At 47.0% G+C, this 21,316-nt stretch overlaps 1 protein-coding gene across 1 annotated transcript in view; it reads right to left on the bottom strand.

Moving 5' to 3' along the window:
• Positions 1-5,962: 5,962 nt before the first annotated feature.
• The window catches only part of FOXO4 (forkhead box O4), a 30,676-nt gene continuing 15,322 nt past the window's right edge, over positions 5,963-21,316 (bottom strand). Inside the window, exons 2-3 of the mRNA XM_060756118.2 lie at positions 12,943-14,189; positions 5,963-10,850 (exon numbers count right to left, since the gene is read on the bottom strand). Coding sequence (XP_060612101.2) covers positions 12,960-14,189 — 1,230 coding nt within the window. The 3' untranslated portion in view covers positions 5,963-10,850; positions 12,943-12,959. The remainder of the gene's footprint in view (positions 10,851-12,942; positions 14,190-21,316) is intronic.

Here is a 21,316-nt window from a genome sequence, read left to right as displayed (position 1 = left end):
TCGAGATGAGGGTGACTGTTAGTTGCCTTCACCAACCAGTCTCTTTAACCACATTCCACAGTTGGATCATTTCAAAATACTGTAGACAATAGTTTGCCTGATATTGGGCCTTAATCAATCAAATTGTTCCTTGAGAATGGAAGCAGATCCATCCATCTCAAGAAGGGAAAGGCAAATGTTGATAGCCAGAGGACTCCCAGAATATCCTTGCAACCCACCAGTGTGAGTGAATAAGCTCTGCTCAGGAATTGAAGGACCTTTCCTGAATGGCCAGGTAATCTAATATGACGAATGCAAATATTCATACTATGATACTATGCCATTATGAACACCTGAAGTCTGCCTTCGAGGATATTTGGTTGGGAATATTACATTCATCCTGTGCTCTTGGTCTTGACCGGCAGGTGGAGGCATTTCCCCATTGGTGCGACAAAGGCCTTCAAGTTGCTTGTTGACTTTAGGCAACTATGTAAAAACTGTGGACTCTGGGTGCCATCCTAAGATCTGACATCCCAACATCTTTAGGGGTTTTATTTGCAATTCTTGGTGGTCCACATGGCTCCAGGAAGGTTCCAGGAACATAAACTGGACCTTAAATTCCTCACAGTTGTTGACACTTGTTCTAGACCAGCGTTACTCAACCTGGTTGGGAGGGGTGTCAGAGGGGTCATCAAAGGCCATCAGAAAACATAGTATTTTCTGTTGTTCATGGGGGTTCTGTGTGGGAAATTAGGCCCAATTCTATCGTTGGTGGGGTTCACAATGCTAATTGTAGGTGAACTATAAATCCCAGCAACTACAACTCCCAAATGTCAAGGTCTATTTTCCCCAAACACCACCAGTGTTCAGATTTGGGCATTTTAAGTATCCGTACCAAGTTTGGTCCAGATCCATCATTGTTTGAGTCCACAGTGCTCTCTGGATGTAGGTGAACTAGAACTCTCAAAGTCAATGTCCACCAAACCCTTCCAGTATTTTCTGGAAGGAGTCTGTGTGCCAAGTTTGGTTCAATTTCATTGTTGGTGGAGTTCAGAATGCTCTTTGGTTGTAGGTGAACTATAAATCCCAGCAACTACAACTCCCAAATGTCAAGGTCTATTTTCCCCAAACTCCACCAGTGTTCAGATTTGGGCATATTAAGTATTAGTGCCAAGTTTCATCCAGATCTGTCACTGTTTGTATCCACAGTGCTCTCTGGATGTAGGTGAACTACAACTCCAAAACTCAAGGTCAATGCCCACCAAACCCTTCCAATATTTTCTGTTGGGCATGGGAGTTCTGTGTGCCAAATTTGGTTCAATTCCATTCCTGGTGGAGTTCAGAATGCTCTTTGATTGTAGGAGAACTATAAATCCCACCAACTACAACTCCCAAATGACAAAATCAGTCCCCCCACCCCACTCCACCAGTATTGAAATGTGGGCGTATCAGGTATTTGTGCCAAATTTGATCCACTGAATTAAAATACATCTTACATATCAGATATTTACATTGTAATTCATAACAGTAACAAAATTGCAGTTATGTAGCAGCAACAAAAATAATTTCATGGTTGGGGATCAGCACAACATATAGGACTGTATTAAGGGGTCGCGGCATCAAAAAGGTTGAGAACCACTGCTCTAGACACATAGACACCCATTAGCTTTACAGGGACTACAGCAGTGTTTCTCAACCTTGCTAATGCCGCGACCCCTTAAATACAGTTCCTCATGTTGTGATGACTTCCAACCATAAAATTATTTTCCTTGCTACTTCATAACTGTTATTTTGCCACTGTTATGAATTGTGATGTAAATATCTGATATGCAGGATGTATTTTCTGCTTTGAGTCGCCCGTAGGCTGAGAAAAGCGGTATATAAATATAGTAAATAAATAAATAAATAAATATTTTTTTCAGTCACTGGACCAAACTTGGCACAAATATCCGATACACCCAAATCTGTATGCTGCTGGGGTTTAGGGAGGGGTTGATTTTTTCATTTGGGAGTTGCATTTGCTGGGATTTATAGTTCACCTACAATCAAAGAGAATTCTGAACTCCACCAAAGATGGAATTGAACCAAACTTGGCAAACAGAACTTCCATGACCAACAGAAAATACTGGAAGGGTCTGGTGGGCACTGAACTTGAGTTTGGCAGTTGTAGTTCACCTACATCCAGAGAGCACTGTGGACTCAAACAATGATGGATCTAGACCAAACTTGGCACGGATACTCAGTATGCCGAATTGTGAACACTGGTGGAGTTTTGGGGAAGATAGACCCTGACATTTGGGAGCTGTAGTTTCTGGGATTTATAGTTCACCTACAATCAAAGGGCATTCTGAACCCCACCAACGATAGCATTGTGCCAAACTTCCCACAAAAATCCCCATGACCAACAGAAAATACAGTACTGTGTTTTCTGATGGTCTTTGGTGACCCCTCTGACACTCCCTTGTAACCCCCCTCCAGGGGTCCCGACCCCCAGGTTGAGAAGCACTGGACTACAGGGAAGACCTGTATTCACCCAGCTAGAAGAGTAGAACAGGCCCAGAGTGCAAGGTTCAGCTCAACCTAAGCCCCCTGATCTTGCCAATGTCCTGGCAAGGAACAAGGCATGCAGAGCACCGACTCAAGAGAGCCGCCCAACTTGGCTGCTGCGTCTGCCTTGGCAGAGGGAGGCGAGGGCTGCTCCCAGGCCGGCTGCTGGTGGGAGGAAAGGAAAGGAATGGAATGTGCTGGCCCGCAAGCCGCCTTCGTGCTGGAATGCAGCCGGCCAAGAAGAGGGAACTCATCTGGAGCAGGAGGAGGCTGTCTCTTCCCCGGAGCACAACTGGGGCAGGAGAGGAAGCTCTCCCGGTCTGTCCTTTCTCTTTCAGAGAAAGGCCACACAGAGGGCATTCCATGCTCTGCCCATCAACAGGAGCATAGTGCATCCATAGGGGGGAAACCATAGCCCCACTCTTTCCCCTGTGTCCAGATCTGGGGAAAGCAATTCAGAAAGGAGATGGTCAAGATGGAAGGTGGCCAGAGAAGGGTCAAGGGTTTGGAACCCATGGATTCCTCCAGACCCGTAGCCAGGATTTTGATTCAGATGGGGCTGGGTCTGAGTGAAAGAGGGTCTACCCTAGTAAACCTTTTGTATCATTATCCCAATACCCCCATGCATATGGGATATATTGAGCATGGTGATCAAATCATGGTATGAATAAACGTAACAGTTTAAATAATGCACCAGTAAGAACTTCTCATGGACCACCATGAGAATTTAGGGGGGGGGGGGGGGGCTGAAGCCCCTCAACCCCATCCCTTACATGCCTGGATTCCTCTGAGGAATGGCTGGGGAAGCTGGGGGTGTCCAGCTTGGAGAAGGGAAAGCTGAGAAAAAGAGATATGAGAGCCAGGTGCCCAATGGGACACTTCCAAGGCACATCTAGACAGCATCAAACAGGAAAGAATGCCCAGTCTGCATCATACAATCATAAAGTTGGAAGAGACCTCATGGGCCATCCAGTCCAACCCCCTGCCAAGAAGCAGGAATATAGCATTCAAAGCACCCCCGACAGATGGCCATCCAGCCTCTGTTTAAAAGCTTCCAAAGAGGGAGCCTCCACCACACACCAAGGCAGAGAGTTCCACTGCTGAATGGCTCTCACAGTCAGGAAGTTCTTCCTCATGTTCAGATGGAATCTGAACTACAAGAGAAGAGATCCCATCTGAACATGAGGAAAAACTTCCTGACTGAGCTGTTCAGCAGTGGAACTCTCTGCCCCGGAATGTGGTGGAGGCTCCTTCTTTGGAAGCTCCTAAACAGAGGCTGGATGGCCATCTGTCAGGGGTGATTTGAATGCAATATTCCTGCTTCTTGGCAGGGGGTTGGACTGGATGGCCCATGAGGTCTCTTCCAACTCTTTGATTCTATGAGTCTCCTTTCTTGTAGTTTGAAGGCATTGTTCTGCATCCTAGTCTCCAGGGAAGCTGAAGACAAGCTTGCTCCCTCCTCCCTGTGACTTCCTCTCACATATTTATACCTGGCTATCATATCTCCTCTCAGCCTTCTTCAGGCTAAACATGCCCAGTTCTTCAAGCCGCTCCTCATAGGGCTTGTTCTCCAGACCCTTGATCGTTTTAGTCGCCCTCCTCTGGACACATTCTAGCTTGTCAGTATCTCTCTTTGGGGTGCCCGGAATGGGACACAATATTCCAGGTGTGGTCTAACCAAGGCGGAATAGAGGGGTAGCATTACTTCCCTAGATCTAGACACTATGCTCCTACTCATGCAGGCCAAAATCTCATTGGCTTTTTTTGCTGCCACATCACATTGTTGGCTCATGTTTAACTCGTTGTCCACAAGGACTCCAAGATCTTTTTCACACGTACTGCTCTTGAGGCAGGCATCGTCCCCCATTTTGTTATCTTTGCATTTCGTTTTTTCTGCCTAAGTGGAGTATCTTGCATTTGCCCCCATTGAACTTCATTTTGTTAGTTTTGGCCCCTCTCTCTAATCTGTCAAGATCGTTTTGAATCCTGCTCCTGTCCTCTGGAGTATTGCCTTTCCCTCCCAATTTGGGGTTGTCTGCAAACTTGATGATCATGCCTTCTAATCAGGAGCACTTGAGGCATATGGGTTTTCCGCTGCTTTGGAGAATAGAGCACAAACCAATGGATCCAGATTATAAGGGAAGAGATTCCATTGAACGTGTTGTCCAAAGCTTTCATGATTGGATTCACTGAGTTGCCGTAAATTTTTGGGCTGTATGGCTATGTTCCAGAAGCATTCTCTCCTGACGTTTTGCCTACACCTATGGCAGGCATCCTCAAAGGTTGTGAGGTATATTGGAAACTAAGCAAGGGTTAGTTAAAACAAGAGTTGTTTCTCCTACCTTGGATGTTCCACAGATATATAAACCTCCCTTGCTTAGTTTCCAATATACCGTAGAGCAGGGGTCCTCAAACTTCTTAAACAGAGGGCCAGGTCACAGTCCCTTAAACTTTTGGAGGGCCAGATTATAATGTGAAAAAAACATGAATGAATTCCTGTGCACATTGTACATATCTTATTTGTAGTGTAATAAAATAAAATAAAAACAATACAGTAATTAAAATGAAGAACAATTTAAACAAATATAAACTTATTAGTATTTCAATGGGAAGTGTGGGTCTGCTTTTGGCTGATGAGATAGGATTGTTGTTGTTGTTGTGTACTTTCAAGTCATTTCAAACTTAGGTTGACCCTGAGTGAGAGCCGGGTAAATGACCTTGGAGGGCCATATCCGGCCCTCGGGCCTTAGTTTGAGGACCCCTGCCATAGAGTCTTGCTTATCCAACATAAATGGGCCGGCAGAACATTGGATAAGTGAAAACGTTGGATAATAAGGAGGAATTAAGGAAAAGCCTGTATGATTTTACAAATTAAGCACCAAAACATGTTTTACAACCAATTGACAGAAAAAGCAGTTCAATACAAGGTAATGTTATGGAGTAAATACAGTATTTACAAATTTAACACCACAACATCACAATGTATTGAAACCGCTGTAGATCCGGGCAGGAAGCAGACTTCATCGGATAATATAGAAGGTTGGATCAGCAAAGGTTTGATAAGGGAGACTCTTCTGGACCTCACAATCACTGAGGATGCGTGCCATATATGTGGGTGAAATATCAGGAGAGAATGCTTCTGGGATATGGCCATACAGCCCGGAAAACTCACATCAACCCAGAGATTCCACTGAACATTTAGGAAGAAACGATAGACCTGCTTGAGAGTGGCCTAGACTGGTCATTTTCAAATCTGGGCTTTTTAAGATTCTGGGATTTCAACTTCCATAAGCCCCAGACAACGTGGACACGTTGGCAACCTGGTCCTTTCCCCGAGGCTTCAGCTGCTCTCAAAGTCAGATGGCTCCCAACTTCCAGAACCTTTTTGGATCCCGACTGGCGACAAGGAAGGAAAAGAACTACTCCACAACAAAACTAGAAGATTACAGAGATTTTATTTGTCACATTTTGCCTTTCAGCACATTCCACACAGGCGCCCTCTCTCTCTCCTTCTTGAGGGGAGACACAGGGAAAGCCCCGGAAGGGAGAGGCAGAGATGCTGCTGCTATTTGGGGGGGGGGGGGGGTACATGAGGAGACCATAAAATAAAGTAAGGTCATGTCTGTTTGACTCAGCTCTCCACAACAGGACAAAGCAAGAGGACTACAAGAGAAACGCTGCACCACTTCTACTAATTCAAGGCCCACTAGAACACGCTCCTGAGCTAAAGCCTCCCAGTTTCAGGGGGATAAGCCAGTAGGACAATGGTTCTCAACCTGTGGGTCCCCAGATGTTTTGGCCTTCAATTCCCAGAAATCCTAACAGCTGGTAAACTGGCTGGAATTTCTGGGAACTGTAGGCCAAAACATCTGGGGACCCACAGGTTGAGAACCACTGCAATAGGATATTAACTCCCTGTTCCTCCACAAAGCACTGGTTTGCTAGCAGACCCAGTCCCCAGGCTACCTTGATCCCTATTAGTTCATCATTAGTGTCTAGATCAGTGGTTCCCAACCTTTGGGCCTCCCGGTGTTTTATACTTCAACTCTCAGAAATCCCAGCGAGCTTACCAGCTGTTAGGAATGATGGGAGCTGAAGTCCAAAACACCTGGAGGCCCAAAGGTTGGGAACCATTGATCTAGACCAGTGGTTCTCAACCAGTGGGTCCCCAGGCGTTTTGGCCTACAACTCCCAGAAATCCCAGCCAGTTTACCAGCTATTAGGATTTCTGGGAGTTGAAGGCCAAAACATCTGGGGAGCACTGTTGGCTTCACAATTATGTAGATCAGTGGTTCTCAACCTGTGGGTCCCCAGGTGTTTTGGCCTACAACTCCCAGAAATCCCAGCCAGTTTACCAGCTGTTAGGATTTCTGGGAGTTGTAGGCCAAAACACCTAGGGACCCACAGGTTGAGAACCACTGATCTAGACAGACTACCCCCCCCCCCCACCCCACCTCCTCTTTGTATTCAGGGATGCCCCCAATCCAATGGGAAGGGAGTGACAACTAGGAGATCAATTCAAGTCCACTTAAGAAAATCAGCATCACACCTTAAAGAAAGGCAAGTTTGATGCAACAGAAGCATATTATCATCTGCCAGCCTCTTCATCAGATGCATCCATATACAGAATCATAGAGTTAGAAGGGACCACAAGAGCCATTTAGTCTGACCTGCTGCAAATACAAATCTAAGGTGCAGCAAGGCTCTTTCTGGTTTTCGTTGCAAGACTAACACAGCTACTCTCCTTGGAATTCACAAATGAAAGAGCAGTTCATCTATCCTGTAAGCACAATTGGCCATTTAGACCACAGGCAGCCCTTAAGGTGTAGCTGTTTGTGCTTTTGAATGCACGACATGCAGATTTCAACCTCCTACGAAACACTGTGTAGAAACCAGAGGAGCGGCAGGAACTTACAGACTGACCTAGCCTGAGTGACAGGCTGTGTCTGCGCCTCCTTAAGAAATCCAGCCCCATCTTAGCATGAAATATGTCAACGCTGTTCCCTCCTCCGCTCCACAAAACAGCCTTAACGCTCATCCTACATGTTCAGACGCCGTCTACACTTCAGACTTGCAAGGTGGCTGCAGAGGCCCCTTTTAGAAATTATTTCATGTGAGACAAGACAAAGGGCCACTCTTTCCCTACTCGGCTTCATCTCAGAGGGCCAAAACATCCCTAACACAACGTATTGTCGAAGGCTTTTGTGGCCGGGTTCACTGGGTTGCTGTGAGTTTTCCGTGCTGAAGCTGCAAGGCCATTCAATGCTAATCAAGCGACTTCATCATACTAGAGAAAAAATCCACTTAAAATCCAGAGGGCGACTATAATGATCAAGGATCTGGAGAACAAGCCCTATGAGTGGGTTAAGGAGCTGGGCATGTTTAGCCTGAAGAAGAGAAGGCTGAGAGGGGATATGATAGCCATGTATAAATATGTGAGAGGAAGCCACAGGGAGGAGGGAGAAAACTTGTTTTCTGCTTCCCTGGAGACTAGGGCACGGAACAATGGCTTCAAACTACAAGAAAGGAGATTCCATCTGAACATTAGGAAGAACTTCCTGACTGTGAGAGCCGTTCAGCAGTGGAACTCTCTGCTTCAGAGTGTGGTGGAGGCTCCTTCTTTGGAAGCTTATAAAGAAAGGCCGGATAGCTATCCGTCAGGGGTGCTTTGAATGCAATATTCCTGCTTCTTGGCAGGAGGTTGGACTGGATGGCCCATGAGGTCCCTTCCAACTCTATGATTCTATTATGCGGACTGGGTGTCCCTTCCTGTTTGGTGTTGTCTGGATGTGCCTCAGAAGTGCTCCATTGGGCACCTGGCTCTCATATCTCTTTTTCTCAGCCTTCTCCAAGCTGAACATCCCCAGCTTCCTCAGCCATTCCTCAGAGGAATCCATGGGTTCCAGACCCTTGACCCTTCTCTGGCCACCTTCCATCTTGACCATCTCCTTCTTTGGAAGCTTTTAAGCAGAGGCTGAATGGCCATCTGTCGGGGATGCTTTGAATGCAATATTCCTGCTTCTTGGCAGGGGATTGGACTGGATGGCCCATGAGGTCTCTTCCAACTCTGAGTCTATGATTCTCCCCCCTACAGAATTCTGGGGTTTGTAGTTTAGTGATGCTTTTAAAGGCTACTCCCTAAACTACAAACCCCAAAATTCTACAGGAGGCAGAAATCCAATTTTAAGTTGATTTTTTCTCTAGTGTGATGAGGTCCAAGGTGGCCAATTGCAACATTCAAACTGACAAGAGTTCTTTCTCCCACCAGGGGCACTCCACAGATATATAAACCCAACTTGCCTAGTTTCCAACAGACCTCACAACCTCTGTGGGTGCCCGCCATAGATGCAGGCGAAACGTCAGGAGAGAATGCTTCTGGAACATGGACATACAGCCTGGAAAACTCACACCAACCCATCCCTTACACAAATACAGGCCTAGCCAGGGCAGAACGGAATAGGCCCGGCAACTTGTGGAGCAGCTTAAAGGTGGAACAGTTTCCTGTGTTCTCCATTTCTATGATGAATACCTGTCTGGACACAGAATGGCAAAAGATTCCTGGACGTCCAAGACACTTTCCAGAGAGTGCAACAAAGCACCAAGGCATCCCTTGATGTTCTCTCTGGGCTTTGCCTTCCAGGCTCAGCAACAGCTGCCAGCTTGAGGCAGCTCTAGCGATGACCCCACACAAACAAACACTCACAAGCTGCTGTGGCTGCTGAGCCCTCCCTCAGATGGGGTTCTGGACAAAGAGGTCAAGGGCTCCAAAGTGGCAGCTGTGACCTAGCAAGCCCCAGGCTTACAGGACCCATCATGCCCTGCTGGCTCAAGGCTGCTAGGAGACCCCCCCCCCTTCCATGCTTCAAACCCCTCCATGTCTACCCACCCACCCAAGTAGCTTTCCCTTAATCCCCTCTGCAGACCTCATCCCAGCTTCATGTGCTTTAGTGTTCTGTCTGGTATGAAAAAGAGAGAGAATAAAGCTGCAATAAAACAAACTGCACATTTAGCCAACAAAGTCCGTAGGATCCTCTTGTTAAAATAGTTTCTCTCCCCGCCCTTCCTTCCCTCCCTCCCTCCCTCCTCCGGTTTACAAAAGCTGCTAGTTAATCTGCCGCTAGCTTTACAGGTAATGTTCTATAATGTACAACTCCCTCCTCTGCCCCAGTTCCAAAGAACAAGGCTGGCTCGGTGCCCTTCGCTTCAAGCCCGACTCCTGGCCACGGCACCCAAGGCAACGTTGCTGCCACGCTGGTCTTCTCAATGCTGCTCCTTGCCACCTCTGCCAAGGTTGTCTGAGGGAGGGAAAGGCACTCGGCACGGAGGCGCTTCACAATGGTTGACCACCGAAAGCTCCATCCTCTGCCCGGATTAGGGTTAATTGTGTGTGTGTGTACTTTGTTTGTTTGTTTGTTTTAAAAAAGCTCCAAAATAGTTCCTCTGTAGAAAATGCCCTTCTGGATTAGAAAAAAGGAAAAGAAAATAAAAGAAGGAAAAATACAACATGAACGCCACTCAGGGTTCTGGTTAAGGCCAGATCTGGGTTTTCCATTCCTCCGCTGCAGCTCAACAGCCCAGGAACAAACCCAAAGAGAAGTTGTTTTGGTTCTTAGCGACAGCTTTCTCTTCTTCTTTTTCTTCCTCCTCTTCTTTTTGATAGCACCTGTTTTGGGGAAGCCAGAGTTCCAGGGAAGTGCTTTGCACAGGTGAAGCCCTCGCCAGGCCAGGCTGAGCCCACCTTTGGCTCCCAGGAGCGGCTGCTTGGCTGAAACGGTGAGAAGGGAGCCAGGCATTTCTCCTTCCCTCTGTCCACCCACCTGCATGGCTACTGTGCACAGAGAGGGATTTTCCTTCTCTTGCTCTCTTTCTTTCCTTCTCTCATCCTCCTCCGGTCAGAGAAGGACCCAGGCCCAAGGGACACAACAGAAAGGGCATCCGAACTCAGGTGGCCATGTTGCTTGCAGACCACCTTCCCACCAAGGACAGTTGAGGCAGGAGATAGAGAGGCACCTCTTCCGGCAACCTCCCTTCCAACCCTCACAGCCGAGTCCAAACCTCATCCAATTTGGAAAATGCTTTCATGGGGCAGGGTGGGTTTTTGGCCATGGATGGAGCTCTGTTCAGGCTCCTCTGGGGCTGACAGTCGACACCGGAAAAGATGTGGCACTTGACAGAATCGCTCTCCCCCTCCTCCTCCTCCTCCCACAGCTTGCCCCGTTGCTCCCAGCCGGCTTGCAGAGCAGTAGGACAGCCGCCGGGTGGGTGCTCCTTGCATTCCAGACTCTTCTTCTGGGGGGTGCGGAAGCTCCAGAACCAAAAGGGCACTAAAGGAGGGGGAGAAAAAGAAGGAGAGACAGCGGGTGCTTAGATTGGGTGGCTTGGAAATACAAACTCAAGACACTGCTGGCCTTGGACCAATTTCTCATTGCATCTCGACCTCTGAAGGCATGATCCCCGGATCAGCATGGAGCCCCTTTGACCTTGCAGCCCGCAGCCGCAAATAGCTTGAGGAGATTGGAGATTCCCACACCAGGCAAATGTAGGTTAATCTGCGCCCAGCAGAGGCACCATATTAATCCACAACTGTCAGATCGCTTCTAGGCCCAGAGCCCTCGGGGATTGAGTGTTTTGTAATTACAGCTCTAGGAAGGCCAAGCTTCTCCCCCTTTTGTTTCCATCCTCAAGCACACCCTGTCACAGCGAGATCCCCTGGCTTGCTCCACAGTTCCTTCAGCTTCCTCTCTGCTCCTGGAATTCATTGCTGGGGTTCCCTTCACATGCATCTGGCCCTTTGAGCTATTTCCCATCCCAATAATTTCATAAACATAACTAAACTAGGAGTCCCTGGTGCCGCAGTGGGTTAAACCCCTGTGCCGGCAGGACTGAAGACCGACAGGTTGCAGGTTCGAATCCGGGGAGAGGCGGATGAGCTCCCTCTATCAGCTCCAGCTCCTCATGCAGGGACATGAGAGAAGCCTCCCACAAGGATAAAAACATCAAATCATCCAGGCGTCCCCTGGGCAACGTCCTTGCAGACGGCCAATTCTCTCACACCAGGAGTCACTCCTGACACGACACACACACACACACAAAAAACCTAAACTAAAGAGTTGTTCAATGTATTGTCGAAGGCTTTCACGGCCAGAATTACTGGGTTCTTGTAGGTTTCTTCGGGCTATATGGGCCATGTTCTAGAGGCATTCTCTCCTGATGTTTCGCCTGCATCTATGGCAAGCATCCTCAGAGGTAGTGACTCAGAGGTCACTACCTCTGAGGATGCTTGCCATAGATGCAGGCGAAACATCAAGAGAGAATGCCTCTAGAACATGGCCATACAGCCCGAAAAAAAACCTGCAACAACACAAACTAAAGAGTGATGGCCAGTATGTATCCCAAGTCTGGAGCCACCGGTAGCGCAATGGGTTAAACCCTTGTGCGGGCTGAACTGATGACCAAAAGGTTGGCAATTCGAATCCAGAGAGCAGGGTGAGCTCCTGTCTGTCAGCTCCAGCTTCCCATGTGGGGATATGAGAGAACCCTTCCACAGGATGGTAAAACATCCAGGTGTCCCCTGGGCAACGTCCTTGCAGACGGGCAATTTTCTCACACCAGAAGCAACTTGCAGTTTCTCAAGTTGCTCCCAACACGAAAAAAAACACCCCAATGTCACAGCACACTACTGGTTGCCTGAGTTCTGTTTCAATGGAAGATATATTCATTGACTGTCCCCACTGCAGTTCTGGTTGTCTTTTTAAAATATGCAGACACAAATATTTGCAGAGAGCCAGGTGTCTGTTCCTCCTTGGCAAGGACTGCATCCAAAGGGTTAACTGGGGAAATCTGGGGAAAGGCCCTGGCAAAATGGCACAGCACAGGCCTGAATGGCAGCTCCATACAGTCATTACAAAAAGGGAGCCTGTTTCTAAGGCCACCACACAAAAACTTCAAAGAAGCCTTTGTGAGTGTTCTGTTCCAGAGCTGGGTGTGCCATGATGCCAACAAGGACTCCAAAACCCATCTGCCTAGTGGCAGAGACCCAATTCACTAATGTGGATTATTAACTTCAGAGTGTTTGCTTGAATCCCAGAAGTCAAGCTGCCTATTGCTGTCCAGTACTGCTCAAGAGAAGAAGAGAAGCCCTCTCTGGAAAATGCCTTCTGTGCCTCCAAAGCAGAGGGAGATCTTGAGAAGCTTGAGCACAGTCCCTAGTGAGGAAGAATGCGAAAAAGTGGCTGGCCAGCTAGCTACATTTGGCTATGCAGAAATATCTCCTGGAAAAACCAAGTAACTATTGCATGCATCTCACTGCTGTGTTTGTTTTGACCAAGTGGGGGTTCTATTCAAAGGAGGGACAAGCTGACCCTGGGACAGCTTTTGGGCATTCAGCAGCATCTCTGCTGGTGCCCCTTCACCTACCTTTGTCATTCACGAAGTTAACTGGGTACCCAAGTGTGGCTGGAGGCCTGCGATGTGCTGGGGTAGCTGGGAGCCGATGGAATGGGTTCAAAATTGAAGTCCAGTCCTTCTCCATCCATGAGGTCAGTGTTGATGATGTAATCCACGTCGCATTCGAGGTTCTCCATGTACATGTCAACGTCCAAGTCGTTGGGCAGCCTGTCCTGGTTGCTGCCAAAAGGGACAAACATGGCAGAAGGCAGAGAGGGCTGCGTGCCCAGCTGTGCCACCTGCCCGGAGCCCGCTGCCTTCAAGGTTGACAAGCCGGCCACATTTGGAGGAGTGGCTGCCATGGTGAAGGGGGAGGGTAAAGTTGTGGCATTCGCCGACTCCAGCTGTTGCTGCTGCTGCTCCAAAGACTTTCTGAGAGGGTTAACCAGGCCCATCTTGGATTTGGAGGACTGCTCTCCCAGGAGCAGAAAGGTCTGGCTGTTCAACCTGTTTCCACTCTGTGGCAAGATGGGATCCACCTGTGTCATCATCACGTCACTGGGTGGTGGAGAGTTGGACGTCAGGAGGGCCTCCAGGGTCTGTGGGCCTGAGAAGTGACCAGAAGAGCCGTGCAGAGGGACATCGATGGGACCAAAGAGGGAGCTACTGAAGGGTGAAGCCTGCGTGGCTGAGCTCTGTGCACGCAAAGGGAAGCTGGTGCTCCTTTGGACCAGGCTACCGGAAGCCGGCTGCTGGCCTGGCAAAAGGGATGAGCTGGGTGACATCAGGTTCAGGCCATCAATGAGTTCCAATTCCTCCGTCACTGTGGGAGGGACATTGTTGGAGGCACCGGAGTAGACCAGGGATGGCAAGAGCTCTTCATCCGCCAGGTCGTCCTGCTCGGTCAGGATGGGAGAGAGCCGCACACTGATGTTGCTGGCATTGGAGCTGGTCCGAGGGCGGATGCTGGTCCACACGTCAGAGTCCTCATTGCTGCGGGAAGAAGGGCTGCCGGGCCATTTGGGTGGGTACTGGGAGCCGGGGCTGTCGGCGGTAGGCTCCGGGGCCACCTGCATGGCTGCCGCCTTCTTCTTGGAGGCTTTCCCTCGGACTTTGGCCAGCTTGCTGCTGTTGTCCATAGAGGCTGCTCTCCTCCGTGGAGCCTTCCCGCTCTTACCCCCTTCCGGATTGAGCATCCACCAAGAGCTCTTCCCAGTGGCCTCATTGTGCACTTTCATAAACTTACTGTGCAGGGAGAGGTTGTGTCGGATGGAATTCTGGGAAAGAAAAAGGGAGAAGGGTTAGGGTCATCCTAGTACAATAATACAAGGAGGTCCTGCTCTCAGTCCCACCTTCCTCGCAGGTGCTACTGGTGGTGGTGAGAGACAAGGCCTTCTTGGTGGTGGCTCCTCAACTATGGAACTCCCTCCCCAATGAAATTAGATCAGCACCCTCCCTCCTGGCCTTCAGAAAAAAGTAAAAACTTGGCTATGGGACCAAGTCTTTGTGCAGGAAGAAATACAAAGAATGGTCAGGGATTATGTGCATTTAATATTTGGAATGGCCAGGACTACAATTTTTGGATTATGTGATTTTTATGTTTATATTAATATGTTTTTAACTTCAGGTTTTAATGGCCAAATTTTGTTATGTTTTTATGATCTAATTGATAGTTATATGCTATTGTTTTATGTTTGTTTCATATGTATGCAAGGAATTAAATTCTGCCATAAATATGGTGGAAATCGCTTTAAGTCCCATCCCCCCCCCCCCCCCCCCCGGTGAGAAAAGCAATATACAAGTGAAGTAAATAAGTAAGTACATCAGTATTATCATTCTTCACTACAGGGACACTATGGTGACAAGGGAATATATTTCAGCAGAGAAAACGACTAAGATGTTAGAAAATTTGTGCAAAGGTGCAGACTAGAGAAAAATAAGCCATGATGAATGTCTGAGCAGTTATCTCAGATACTGATGCAACATCAAAAGCCACCTGCCTTTCTAATATAAAGCACCATTGAATAAGACAACCAGTGAGATCTGGTGAACTTCCGACTAGGTTAAATGTGGAGGAAATGTGGTTCATAGATCACATACTCCTTCCTCAATCCCATTTGTATGCCTCAAGTTCCTTCAACTAAGAAATCAAGCATTTCCTGTAAAGAAAATCACTCCAAAACACAGGGGTCCTGCTCTAACCTCTCCCCCAAAGGACAAATAATTAGCTAAAACCCAAACAAGAGGTAACATCACATACGATCTGGCTATGGGGGGGAATGATGCGACAACCACATAGGAGAGCCATGGGCCAACAAAAATTGCCCCCATTCTGGTCCTGATGCCCACCAGATTAAAGAAGTGCAGGACCTTGAACTGTGATGGACCTCATGTTCTACTCAAGGAATGACAAAGGTCTCAAATAATCCAGGAATCAATCTAGCTTGCTGCTCTTTTTTTCATTTGTACATCTTCATATTTGTCACTCCTCCCTTTGCTGATGTCTTTTTCTTTCTTTTCTACTTGAACTGCACACATAAGGCCTGCAAAATCTTTCTACACCCAGCCTGTTAGCATTGGCTCCTAGCTATCTAGGGAGCTGAATATCCGTTCCTATCACCCCTTCATGCCTCTCCTGATCATGGGTTCTGAATTGCTTTGCTGCCCTCATCTTGCCTTAGGCTGGTCATGGTGCAGATGGTGAATGGTGAAGTGGTCAGAATCAAACCTTATGCCAGGTACTGAGAAATAATGGGAGCTGCAGAGACATTGTTTTCAAGTCAAGCATGATGGATAAATCTCCCAGTGTACAGTACTTTTCCACCCAAGTGAAAGCTGAACAGAAGACAATGGAGAAATATTAGCACCCTTTGGACTGTGACTTCATCAGATACTTAGGCCTTTTTTCAAGCATCAGTGGCCCTGCCTTGCCCCAGAAATGCTGAACGGGCTTCGAAATGGGGCCAGTCCAGCATTTCTGAACCCTATATTAACCAAGTCATCGACTGTAAATGATTGCACAGCTCGTGCTATCAACTGGCCAATGAACCCAACATGGATCATACAACCAGAGCCCTGAACGGTTTGGGACCCACCTACCTGCGCAACCGTATTTCCACCTACGAACCCACACGATCTCTTCGATCTTCCGGAGAGGCTCTTCTCTCACTCCCGCCTGCATCTCAAGTGCAACTCGCGGGGACGAGAGAGAGGGCCTTCTTTGTGGTGGCCCCCTGGCTCTCACTTCCCAGAGATCACACTGGCAATCTTCAGGAGGAATCTGAAAACCTGGCTATTCCAATGTGCCTTCAGTGATTGAATGTAAGATACTCCCTGACCAAACTTTGCACAAAATGCCCTTAGAAGCACTCTATTGATGGCTCGTGCAATTAAATCCTCCCTCACTCTCGGATCCTCATCCTGATAATTTTACATTGTCCTATCTTCCAGTGTTTTAAAATTTTATCCTTGAATGTGGCCCTGCCCAGTGAAATCCTTTGTTTTTAATTGTTTGTTTTTATACTGTTGTTCGCTTATTATATTGATTTTTGCATTTTATGTATTTTATTTCCTGGTATTGTTATGTTTTTGTATTGTAGTGTGTGTATTGTACTGATGAGCGTGGCCTCATATAAACCACACCAAGTCCCCCTGGGGGAGATGGAGGGGGGTATAAATAAAGTAGTAGTAGTAGTAGTAGTGGTGGTTATTATTATTATTATTATTATTATTATTGAACATATGTCAGGGGTTCTTTGTGCTTTTCCTGCATGGCAGGGTGTGGGAGTAGATGGCCCATGTGGTCTCTTGCAACTCTATGATTCTATCACACAATGCTGCTGTACCAGCTTGGAATCCTTTAGCTTCCACAGGTCTCTCCTGCAGTGACTTCAAGAGGGAAACAAAAAGACTGGACTGGCCCCATTTCGAAGCCATATCCCATCTATGGCTACTCTCAACTTGGAATGAGACACTTATACTCCTCTCTCAGTGGTTTGCAAGCTGTGAGCTGCTGTGCAATCCTGCCCCACAGGGAGTCAGCCAACCAGCTGGCTAGCAATCCCCCCCCCCCCCATTGCAATCCTTCCTTCCCAAAGGAATGACTGCTGCCTCATTGCATAACCACAAGACCTCAGAGTTACTTGAAACCAAGAAGTTCAGAACAGCATGTTAACTTCCTAGGAATAGTAGTAAGGTTTTGTTTCTGGGTAACAAGCCTGGTCAGCCAGAACCACAGCATGCGAAGGTTTGCGTCAAGCGATGTCCTTGGCCCAGCAGCAGAATAGTTCTGGAATTGCAGGAGGAAGCCATCCAGCCTTGGCTTCTCTCGAGAAACATCTCAAGCCATTTTCAAGCCTTTTGGAATTCAAAACAGACAGGGAAAGAGAAGAAGAAAAGCAGAGTATGCAGCACTATGGAAGCCCATGATGAGTCAAACTTCCTGACTGTGAGAGCTGTTAGCAGTGAAACTCTTTGCCCCGTAGTGTGGTGGAAGCTCCTTCTTTGGAAGTTTTTAAACAGAGGCTGGATGGCCATCTGCCAGGGGTGCTTTGAATGCAATTTTCTTGCTTCTTGGCAGGGGGTTGGACTGGATGGCCCATGAGGTCTCTTCCAACTCTAGGATTCTATGATTCTATGAATGAAGAATGCAGGCTTGCATCTGATAGCTAAATACTCTGATTCCTTCCACACGGATGGGCCAGATTTCAATCCCTGGCATTTATATTGAAGAAAGAATCCCACCTGAAGTCTCAGAGAAGTGCTGCTGCCAGTCAGAATCAACAATGCTGGGCCAGTGGAACCAAGCATCTCATTCCAAATGAGGCAGCTTATTTTGTTTTACGCAAGACCACTATCTCAACCTGAATCATTGGCTGCCAGGAGTCCTTTCCAAGCCCTACTTGGAGGAGATGTCAGTATTTGAGCTCAGGAGCTTTAAATACAAACAAAAAGCATAGAATCACAGAGTTGGAAGAGATGTTCAATCTATTGTCGAATGCTTTCATGGCTGGAATCACTGGGTTGTTATAGGTTTTTTGAGCTATAAGATGGTTCTCAACCTGTGGGTCCCCAGATGTTTTGGCTTTCAGCTCCCAGAGATCTTAACAGCTGGTAAACTGGCTAGAATTTCTGGGAATTGTAGGCCAAAACACTTGGGGACCCACAGGTTGAGAACTACTGTTCTAGAAGCATTCCCTCCTGGAGTGAATGCTTCTAGAACATGGAGAGAATGCTTCTAGAACACGGCCATATAGCCCGAAAAACCTACAACAACCTAGTTGGAAGAGAACTCATGGGCCATCCAGTCCAACCTCATTCTGCCAAGAAGCACCCTCAACAGATGACCATCCAGCCTCCACCACACTCCAGAGCAGAGAGAGGGTTCCCCTGCTGAACAGCTCTCACAGTGAGGAAGTTCTTCCTCATGTTCAGGAGGAATCTCCTTGCTTTCCTTTAGTTTGAAACAATTGTTCCACATCCTAGTATCCAGGGCAGCAGAAAACAAGCCTGCTCTTTCCTCCCTGTGACTTCACCACACATATTACATTGCATCTCCATACAGAAATGTGGCCCAGGCTGCCCATGTCTGAGACATAGCCATCCTGGCAAGACTATTCACGCATCATATCAAAGTAAAGCACATTAATCAGGTCCTCTCTTTTTTTAAAAAAGGTTCAAGATCTGCTGGGCTCCAACCACCAATGCAGGATGGGGAACGCCTGGCCCTCGAGATATGGTGGGAGCACAATTTCTTTCATGCCTCACATTTGTTTAGTTTGGCCAAGATTGATGGGAGTTGCAATCCAATCAGATTTTCAGGGCTCTGTGCCTGCAGTGGCTACAAAGGAGGAAGCCTTGGAAAACCAACTTGGCAACAAGATAAACAAGTCAAAAGCTTGGAGCCACGTGGCAACACTCAGCCATTTTCAAGTACACAATATTTAATGTAAATTGAGGGTTTACAGGCTCACAATTATTGAGCAGGTTGACCAGCATCTACTCTTCCTAAGAATCACTTTGCTTCAAAGTGCTTCCAACTGCAGTTTTGGCCAAGACAGAGATTACAAACAAAATCACATACACACTAAGAGGAAGAACTTTTCGTGCCATGGATATGAGTGAGGAACGCTTCTCATGACTCACCTAAATCTACAGCCCAATCCCACTGCCTGAGCCCCAAAGCACAGCATGGCCAAGGCCACTAAAATTTCCACTTGTCGTTTTTCTTTCCTTAAAAGAATAATTTATTTAAAAGGCCTTCTAATCAGTTTAACCTCTAGCTTCCTAAGGCTAGCCCAAATGTCTGAAAAGCACTGTGGTTCATGTTTCACAGAGGCCTTCTGGACTGTGTCACTGGGCAGCTACCTCAAATGCCTCTCTGAACACTGTTTGCTATCTGAACCCAACTGCACATGCGCCTCCTGAAGCCACTTACGGAGAAGCCAATGCCTTTCTAATCACAAGCCATTGGGGGTTTTATAGAGCTCTTATCGATGATTTCTGTTTGCTTTGCTGTTGCTATGGCTGTAGGCCCATTTCATACGGACTCGGTTTACACATCAGGAAGCACAATCAATAGAAAGGGCTGAATCCAATTAGCATTTCCACTAGTATGGATCCACTAAATCAATGGGATTTCCGTATGTTCTGACTCACCACTTGGCAACTAACTAACTCCATGGATCTCTTCTAACTGGGACAACCAAATGGATTTAGGGCAACATGTACTCTAGAATGGTGTCAAATTTGAATGTTGGAGACTTAATGTCTGGATGCCTTGGCAGCTAAATTTAGCCAGTTTGAAAAACGGGCACAGAATTGTAGCAACACAAAAGAAAACACAAATCCCTGAGTGGATCATAAGAACTTCCATCTAGATCAATGAAGAAATTAGAAGATCCAACCAAAGACACTTCTAAGGTTGCTGTGTGAGCAGACATGCAAGGTGCCCCATTAGTTACTGAACTGATTTTTAAAAATACCTTATTTAATATATTTTCCCTTTTTTGTTAAGTTTTAGAATATGCTTAGCAGCCCAAGTAAGGTGAAGTTGAGCAAGTTTTAAAGAAATCTCATAGTCTGGGCGTGATCCTCATCAGGAATATATATGCCATGGTATAATAAGGACGCTTTCACTTCATTATTAACACATACAAATACACTGTATACTTGTGCTTCTTCCCTTCCTTGAATATACACTGCCTTGGAAAAGCCTATGGGTCTAGGAAATGTTATTTTGATAGCACCAGCTGACTGGCTGCCTCTCCCAGAAAAGTCCTGGGAGTGCAGTGGTGCCCATTGGGCCTCACTCAAACACTCCAAGGATTTGGCAGCATGCTCGGGGCAAGCTGTCCTCACCAGGACAGACAGGAAACGATGTGTTTTTATTGAAGCCTGATGTGCCAGATGCTCAGACTTTCCTAGGAGCAATGAAAGACGCCTTCTGTATCGAATTGCAAAGCCCTGCTTGACGTGGGCCAAGGAAGACGCCTGGCCTCGCCATAGGGAGTTGGACGGGAGTCAAGAGGAGAAAGAATCCAGCCTCAGCCTTTGAATGCAACGCCAGGGAAGAAAGCTATGGGAAGCAAAACAGGACAGTGGGAGGATGATGGGCATAGCTTTATAACACATCTGGAAGGCACCCAGCTGTGAAACAGAATTACACAGCACGGGAAGGGAACTGGAGCAGCAAGAGTAAGTAACAGGTGAGGAGAAACAGGTAGGGATGAGAAGACGTAGAAAGATGTCAGGCTGAGGGAAAGAAAATATCTCACTTCAGTGGAACAACACAGTGTCTCCTTCAAAAAGTAACTACAATAGAGTCTTGCTATCCAACATAAATGGGCCATCAGAACGTTGGATAAGTGAAAATGTTGGATAATAAGGAGGGATTAAGGAAAAGCCTATTAAAAATCAAGTCACACTATAATTTTAAAATTAAGCACCAAAACATCCTGTTTTACAACAAATCAACAGAAAAAGCAGCTCAATACACAGTAACATTGTGTAGTGATTACTGTATTTACAAATTTATAACCAAAACATCGCAATGTATTGAAACAGCAGTAGATAATAGAGACAATACAGAATGCTGGATGAGCGAAGGTTAGATAAGCAAGACTCTACTTTACGTAGAAATTCATGTTTAGTTCATCTAACATGATTTACTGCAGTGCAACAGCCTAAACTAGGGGACCACAAACTAAGGCCTGAGGGCCGGATGCGGCCCTCCAAGGTCATTTACCCGGCCCTCGCGCAGGGTCAACCTAAGTCTGAAATGACTTGAAAGCACACAACAACAACAATCCTATCTCATCAGGCAAAAGCAGGCCCACACTTCCCACTGAAATATTAATAAGTTTATATTTGTTAAAATTGTTCTTGATTTTAATTATTGTATTGT

This window comes from Anolis sagrei, chromosome 10 (assembly GCF_037176765.1).
Source record: "Anolis sagrei isolate rAnoSag1 chromosome 10, rAnoSag1.mat, whole genome shotgun sequence".
NCBI lineage: Eukaryota > Metazoa > Chordata > Lepidosauria > Squamata > Dactyloidae > Anolis > Anolis sagrei.
The sequence above is the reverse complement of the archived record's forward strand: the minus strand, read 5'-3'. Positions and strand labels throughout refer to the sequence as shown.